This window comes from Rhinolophus sinicus, linkage group LG02 (assembly GCF_036562045.2).
Source record: "Rhinolophus sinicus isolate RSC01 linkage group LG02, ASM3656204v1, whole genome shotgun sequence".
Lineage (NCBI taxonomy): Eukaryota > Metazoa > Chordata > Mammalia > Chiroptera > Rhinolophidae > Rhinolophus > Rhinolophus sinicus.
Window position 1 is genome coordinate 176,244,163 of NC_133752.1, and position 8,150 is coordinate 176,252,312.

The 8,150-nt window shown below is 37.7% G+C and overlaps 1 protein-coding gene across 2 annotated transcripts; it reads left to right on the forward strand.

Annotated features, from left to right (window-relative positions):
- The first annotated feature begins 2,050 nt into the window (after nucleotides 1-2,050).
- NANOG (Nanog homeobox) lies at nucleotides 2,051-6,217 on the forward strand. 2 transcript variants are annotated; one of them, XM_019713466.2, is made up of 4 exons: nucleotides 2,051-2,201; nucleotides 4,229-4,488; nucleotides 5,493-5,579; nucleotides 5,720-6,217. In XM_019713466.2, exons 1-4 carry the CDS (start codon nucleotides 2,051-2,053, stop codon nucleotides 6,149-6,151), a joined length of 930 nt encoding a protein of 309 aa, XP_019569025.2. In that variant the 3' UTR covers nucleotides 6,152-6,217. The 2 variants fall into 2 exon arrangements, with proteins under 2 accessions (XP_019569025.2, XP_074175646.1); XM_074319545.1 differs by having other exon boundaries at nucleotides 5,768-6,217.
- Nucleotides 6,218-8,150: the final 1,933 nt, after the last annotated feature.

The window sequence follows — 8,150 nt, forward strand, 5'->3', positions numbered from 1 at the left end:
TTGAGAGCCAGGAAGTCAAGTTTTCCCCTTTATTTATTTTCCCCCCGTTTTATTGAAATGTAAATTGACATATAATATTGTATTAGTTTAAGGTTTACAACATAATTTATGTATATGTTGTGAAATTATTACCATAAATTCATCCATCACCTCACATTCTCATTTTTAAAAGACATCATATTCTATTTCTAATGAGACAGACTATTGCCTGAAACACAATGTATTTCCACTCACCCTCACTTTGACTCCCCTCTTCCAAACGCTTCCCCTCCAGAATGATGGTCTGCAAAGACAAAAGTTATGTAGAATTTCAACTCCATTTGGACCCAGCAATATTCCTCTGCTCACAAGTTGGCATCTTTGCATTGTGAACAAAAATCAGCTTGCAAGGGCACAAGGCCAGCAGCTCTAGGTGGAGACTCAAGTAGCTGAGTGCATGAGAGGATTAGTCAAGTTGTATCTTAGAAAAATATATAATTGGGATTTGCTAAGGGTTTACTTATAGGGGTGGGAGACTGAAAAAAAAAAGGAAGAAATCTTAAGTTTACTGAATGTTGAATTTGGGAATGGGAAGGAAAATTGAAAGCTGTAGATTATTATCTTTTCATAAATGTTAGTTCTGGAACCCAAATCTAAAAACGGTTCCTCTGGAAGATGTACCAAAAAGGAATAGTGTGGGGATGGAGTAAGGTTGAAGGTCTTGACCGGATTACCAGGCCAGAGAAGGAAAAGCTGCTTAAAGAAAGAGCCAGGGGGGGAAAAAGCCAGAAAAAAAGATGACTGCTTGGGAAGAAGGGATGGACAGGAGGAGAAACATTGACTCTAAAAGGAACCTATCACAAACGCTTACTTTGGCATGTCCACTATAAGAATATAATTTGCTTGAAAGATGTTCTTCTTTACTTTTCTCCTTTCAGTTGTGTTGGTCAATAAATTTCAGTATTTTACACCTAGTAATGTCCCAGGCAAAATTCAAAGGTAGTGTTTAATTCTATCATGTTGTTCACTGGATTAAAATAAAAATCACAGCAAAAGGCAATTTCAAATTTGGAGAGTATGGACATCGACTCCTGACAGCATTTCTATTAACAGCCAACCTTTGTAGGTCACTGACATGTCAGCTATTGCATTTAGCACTTTATCTTCTTTAATTCTTACAACACAGAGAAGGTTCTTTTGTCTCTACTTATGGATGAGAAAACAGAGACTTCTTAAAGTGGCTAAAAGTCTTCCATAGTAATGGTATGGTATATGCATAATTACTAACAAGGAACCAAAGTGCCTTAGATCAACTCCTTTCCTCTGACTTTTGTTGAAAACTAGCTTGTCTTTCTGAAAGCTAAAAAACAAGAAGGAACTCCAGCAGAAGTTATAAACAAGTACTATTTTTAACATCAATTGATGCCTTAGCAACACAGTGTGTTTTATTGTGACTTCAGGGTGAATCAAAGACGAAAATGCAGCAAGTTTAAGTATCTGAATAATTAGCTTGATTTCGAGACCCTAAGGGGGTCTCGAAATCAAGAAATTAATTGTCCTAGTGGGAGTTTCAATCACCTGAGGTAGCCTCAGCTAGTGAAGGTACCTACATCTTTGATTTTAAAAGGTGGAAACATTCTGAATCTTGAAGTATTTCATTGTTTGGTTTATTTTATCTCCAGGTTCCAAGGCCCCAGTTTTCTCATTCTCCACCTAGACTGGGTTATTCCACAGCTACCTTTTGCATTACAATGGCCTTGGTGAGACTGGCAGACGGGATTAACTGAGAATTCGCAAGGGTGTGTGTGGGTGTGGGGCTGCCAGGAGGGGCGGGTCTAAATTTGGTTGAGCCTTCCTTATAAATCTAGAGTCTACAAAATCCTTACTTTTTGCTAGATAGGGCTGGTTGGGTCCTGTTACTGCAAAGGTGACTCACTTCATTCCATCTTTTTTATACTTCCACATCTGGAGACCTTCATTATTTCTTTAAGCTTTTCCACCTAGATACTTAAGCCCGGGCATTTCTTACAACCTAGGTTGTTGGTTTTTTTCTTTCCTTCAACTCCGCAACATGAGTGTGGATCTGGCTTGTCCCCAAAGCCCGCCTTGCCCCGAAGCATCCAATTCTAGGGACTCTTCACCAGAGCCTGAGATTTATGGGCCTGAAGAAAATTATGCATCCTTGCAAATGTCATCTGCTGAGACACTCCACACGGAGAATGGTAAGAAAAAATTGAATTTTTGAAAGCCTCAGTTCCTTAAGAAAAAGAGAAAGAAGGGAAGGGGGGTACAGGTCATCCTTTTCCCTCTTGACCAATTATAGCCCATTCGTAGAAGCTGGTGTCATCTGTTAATCTTTGCAATACCTCTCTTTCAATTGTAATTTAGTGGCGTGTGTCCTTTAACCTATGTCCTAAGTGTCAGTTGTAGTCTGAGACTAGGGACACGGGACTCAGCAAGTCAAATGCATACCGTATACAGAGGGTGCCAAATTATATACACATTTTAAGAAAGGAAAAAACTTAAAATTGTAATACTAAATGTATACCGATAACAAAAGATGAATACAAGTCACATTTGACTTCTGCAATTACAAGAGGTGCTCTAAGTGGTTACCATCAGTATCCAAACTCTTCTGATTACAGTGAACTATTGCTTGAGCAACGTTGACCAAAGTGTCCACTTGCATACATTTTTTTGGCACCCCCAGTATTTGAGACGTTAACGTGTGTAGGCACTGTGGAAACACAAATGTGTTGTGATAAATAAGCTGATGTATAAATCTTGACTACGTGTTGGGCACACAGTAACAATAAGCATTGCTAAGCCAGAAGTCATAACATCACTCGGGATGAGGGGCGAGGTGTCGGGCGGTGAGCATCACCTTTCTTCCAGAAGTGCCAGAAATGGCATGGCTAATTACATGAATGTTACTTTGTTGAAATGTGTAACTCTCTACTACAGTAGCAGTTGGCTTTTCCCCCACCCTTTGGATGTGTGGGTGTTATTGGGCAGCTCTGTGAGCACATGCAATGTTCCAATGTCCTAAATCAACCCTTTGGTTTCTAAATGATAACTGGGGATGTGGGGGATGCTGAGGATACTGTAAAGCTGGTACTACTTTTTTGGAAATCAATTTGGCAAGAGTTAAAAATAAAAAGATAAATCACTTTTTCCCCTAGAACGCCATTTTTAACCTAGTAAAAAATAGCTTTAAAACTATTTACATTATTACAATGAAACTTAAGTTGTGGAGCAGGAATAAGTAAACAAAATAACCGTTATGTTTGAGTGTTAGATTTTAATGTTACGCTGCTTTCCTAAACTTCGTGTTAATGTCCTTTGGTAATTTCAAACATTGAAAATACAGCGCTGGATTGTGAGAAATAGCTTGGGAATGAGCAAGTGAGCATGTCCTCGTTAGCAAGCCAAGTGCAAGTTTGTAGAGATAATTTTCAGGACACACCCCACTTAAATGTCATTAGTTGAGGACTTTCTTAGATCTACTTGTAAGAAGCACAAGACTGTGAATTTTTGCCTTCTAAAGCCTGTGCGTTCATACCACGACTAGGGAAGACTTGGAGTTGCGCACTGAGAATTCTTCAGTGCAAGTAAGAATTGAAGTGCCCACTCAACCTAGGTAGTACAGGAAATTAATTTTCTGTTACCAAGTCAATATACGCCAGGTCCTGTGCTAGACAATTTTTATCTGTGATCTCGTTTTAATCAATTAAGAAACTCAGGGAGGAATAATTTTGGAGACAGTCACAGAGCTAATAAAGGGAAAGTCTGGCTTGAAACGGAAGTCTATCAAAATTCATATTACCTGTTAGCTTTGGTATTTAGAACTGGGCAGTAAACTGTTGCTTTTATAGAATTCTCAGAATCTGATCATTAGTTTAAAAAATTAGGTAATGATTAAGATTACAAAAGGAAGTTACGGGAGGGAAACAGTAGGTGGGAGTCAAGTAATCTGTTTTGACGTTTATGAACAGCTGGAGAGTAGTCAAAGAGGTTTGAGTCCCAATCTGTCCCTAGCAAATTAGCCATGTCCATTATATACATAAAAGGGAGACACTGATACACTTACTGGATTGTACAAAGATTGGCAAAATATTCAGAATGATTTAAGAATTGTTACTATCTTGCTCTGATGTTGTGAGGATTTGAAAAATGCTTTGAAAACAATAAATTTGCAAGTTTATTATTTGAAAAGTTTTAGAGAAAAGTATCATTTTATTCCCAGCAGTCTCTCCTCTTCCTTCCTCCATGGATCTGCTTATTCAGAACAGCCCTGATTCTTCCACCAGTCCCAGCGTAATACTACCCACTTCTGTAGAAAACACAGTGAAGAAGGAAGAGAAGGTCCAGGTCAAGAAACAGAAGATCAGAACCGTGTTCTCACAGACCCAGCTCTGTGTACTCAATGAGAGATTTCAGAGACAGAAATATCTCAGCCTCCAGCAGATGCAAGAACTTTCCAACATTCTGAACCTTAGCTACAAACAGGTAGGGTTGTTTTGTTGGCTTTGGAATAAGAAATAAAAATGAAACTAATTTGCAGATAAGCACTGCTAACATCTTTCTGTAGATTCTCCTACAAATAATTTGTTTTAATATGAAAACTGAATGTTTTTGTAACATGTTTCATAACCATCTTTCTTTCATTAAATAGTCTATTGTGTGAATGTGTCATAATTTATTTAACATTTTCTCCTATTGCACAAACCAAAATTGTGAAAACATTTTCAGTTTCTTCTTAATCAAAGGAGGTGTGTATATACTCCTGTCTTCAGGTTAGGACAGTCCCTAACCAATACGGACCTCATTAAAATAAAAATTGCATCTTTTGTTTTTATGTGTGCATTCGGTTGCTAATGAGGTTAATTATTTTCATACATTTGTTGGCATTTTGTTCAGTAAAATATTTTATGGTTTTCTATTACTGGTGCCGTACTTAGAAAGTCTATTCCATGATTTTATAATATATATTCTTGTGGTCTTCCCATGTTCTAATTTTCTAACTTAAGCTTATAAACCATGTGGAAATTTTATTGTGTGCTCCAATATAACTTGATGTTTTCTAAAGAGTTGTCCTAATGGTGTATTTCATAATTCTTGAAGTAAAATACCACCAGTATCATGAAATATGTAATGTGCTTACATAGGGGAGGCTTTTTTGCAAACAGATTACCTTTAACTGACAAACAGCATCATGAGTAAACCAAAGGGAAGATGGGTAGACGTTTAAATGTGCACTTCCTTGTCAGTAGATTTGCAGTGTGTTGTCTCTAACTGGTTAGTTTTATTAAAAAGCAAACAACTGATTTGAGGGGCTTGAATATTCATTCATAGTGTATTGGTTTGAGATTTTAAAAAGGACTCTAGAAATTAAAATTTTGCTCCTGAGCTTTAGATAGTTGTAGTTAGGGGAAAAAATGTTAATAATATTTGTTCCCTAGCATATCTGTATTTGTCGTATTTTACGTTTTCCTCTCACCTTTTTCCTGCAGATTAAGACCTGGTTCCAGAACCAGAGAATGAAATGTAAGAGGTGGCAGAAATACAACTGGCCAAAGAACAGCAGCTATATGACTCGGGTAACAGGAAACTTATTTTTCTTCTCTATCCTTTCGATGACTTTTTAGTTTTGTCCATTGCTGAAGCATACAACCCCAGCCACAGACAATTCTGATTTCCTTGTACCCTTTCAGTTGGTTAACCCACCATTCTCTTTCAGAAGGGCTCAGCAACTGCAGAGTACCCGGGCCTCTCTTCCTGTCACCAGGGATGCCTGGTGAATGCTTCTGGAAACTTTTCAATGTGGAGCAACCAGGCCTACAATAACCCAACTTGGAACAACCATTCCTGGAACAGCCAATCTTGGAGCTACCATTCCTGGAACAGTCAGACTTGGTGCCCTCAATCCTGGAATAACCAGTCTTGGAACAACCAAGCCTGGAACAATCAGTTCTACGGTTATGGGGAGGAAGCCCTGCCACCACAGATCCAGTTCCAGCAAAATCGACCTGTCAGTGATTTGGAGGCCACCTTGGAAACTGCTGAGGAAAGCTATGATGTGATACAGCAAACCCCTAAGTATTGTGGTACACAGCAAATCATGGATTTATTCCCAAATTACTCCATGAATATACAGCCTGACGATGTGTGACGATGAGTATATTATGCAATCAATTTGGGCAGTGCCTGCGTCACTTCTAGGATTTTTCTATGTATCTCTGCCTTGATATCCTGCTTCTTTCTCATTATGCCTATTGTGTTAATTTGGAGGGGTGGGAGTGTAGGGTATGACTGGAGTCTAATCAAAGAGGTTCCTGTAGCCTTACTGCTATAAACAAAATGATGATAAAAAATGTCTCTGGCTATAGATAACTAGATATAATAATATTTTGGATATCTTTAGGACCTAGAATCTTGTCTCAAGAACAGAAAGTAAAAGTATAAAGATGTGTGATGAAGGATTAGTCACATATTCTGGGGTTGGGAGGCTTGCTTAAAAACCTCAACTCAGGTGAGAGGTTAATGAGCTATAATATGCTTCATTGATTTCCTCTGCCCCTTTTGCTGTTTTACTACAACGTTTAATTTGTTAATTACTTAAGTATTTGTAAAAGATGTTTTTGTACTTTGCTGTATCACGATAATAGTACCAGTTTGGCTGGTTGGTTTATAAGTTTAAGTGCAAATAAATACAACGTCTATTTTACCTTTAGTTGTCTCTACTATGATTTCACCCAGTGGCCCAATGAGTAAAAATTCGCTAAACCTGCATTTTTGATGTGGGGGGAAAAATTAATTGAAATCTTCTCTAGTCATTGGGAAGACTATTATCTTAGAAATGAGTAAAGGAAAAGTAACCACAAATACAATGCTAGGTGACTGATTAATTAAACCTGAACAAACTTCCTCCTTGTGTGTGTAATATTAAAACAATTTGTAGTTACTTGCGGTTGAAGAGTGCCACATCTGGAAGACTTGGAATAGAGAAGCGATAAGCAGAGTTCCTAGGTTTCTAAAGAGGTTGAATGAAGGGCAGCTGGGGGAGAGGTAAATAATGGAATCTCACCCTGTAACTCAGGAAAGGTTCTGTGACTGCTCTTCAGTACAGTTATACTCTGCTAGAAAGAACTATGTTGAAAAGAGATTATTTTTAAACATTTAAAAAATAAAATGCCAGCTTTTATTTGTGTGATCCTTAAATTTGTAGACAGAACAATTTAATGTCATTTTAATATATGAATCTACAAATGTATTAATGTTAACATTTTTAAAAATTGGACCAGCAACCAAAGTGTAGGTAAATTCTAGGGCTAGTTTGAAATAGCTTTTTTTCCCCCCAGGTAAACTTACCGGCTTAGAAGGATGTAAGCAGCCCTCTATAAACTATACTAACCCCTTTTCTACTATCCTTTTCCCATCTTGGCTTGAAGCCCCAAAGTGATCTGATTGGGAGCACTTTAGTTCTTCACTCTGCCTTCTTGCTCCATGGAAACTCCGGCTTTCTGAAGCAGCAGAGATGCAGAGAATAACGAGAGCAGTTTCTTGGTCATTTTCCTCATGGTTCCTCCAATTTTCCAATGTTGCTCTATAATCTTATCCAATACAATTTATAGACATTTGTCAAAAGAAGAATGAAGTCAGGGATAATTTCTGCCAAGACCTAAGGACAACACATTATTCATTATTCCTTATTCCTTTTCAACTGTCAAGATATTTGAGTTGTGTGCCAAGCACTATATTACAGACCAAGTAGGTAATGGAAACAGCATTCATTGAACAATGAAAATGGTACAGGAAATGCCATTCTCTAAGTCACTACTTTTTAGTCTTATAACTCAAGCAGATTTGAGTGTGACTTAAAAATCCAATCTCACTGTTCCTGCCACCTGCCTGTTTCACTTCTATTTTAAATGTATGAGTGAAGGGGGGGGGAATCTTACAAGAGATTAAACTAGAACTTTTTAAAAGATAAGTCACTAACATGTCTACAAAATTCTTGGTTCTAAGTTCTGGACAACAAATCTGAAGAAATAACTAAAAGGTGACCCAGAGCCAAGATATTTTGGGGAAAATAGCTATAAACAAAGTAATAGAGCCCAGGAAACTCCAAATTTAGCTCTCTAGTACTGAATCATGCCATGGAACAATTC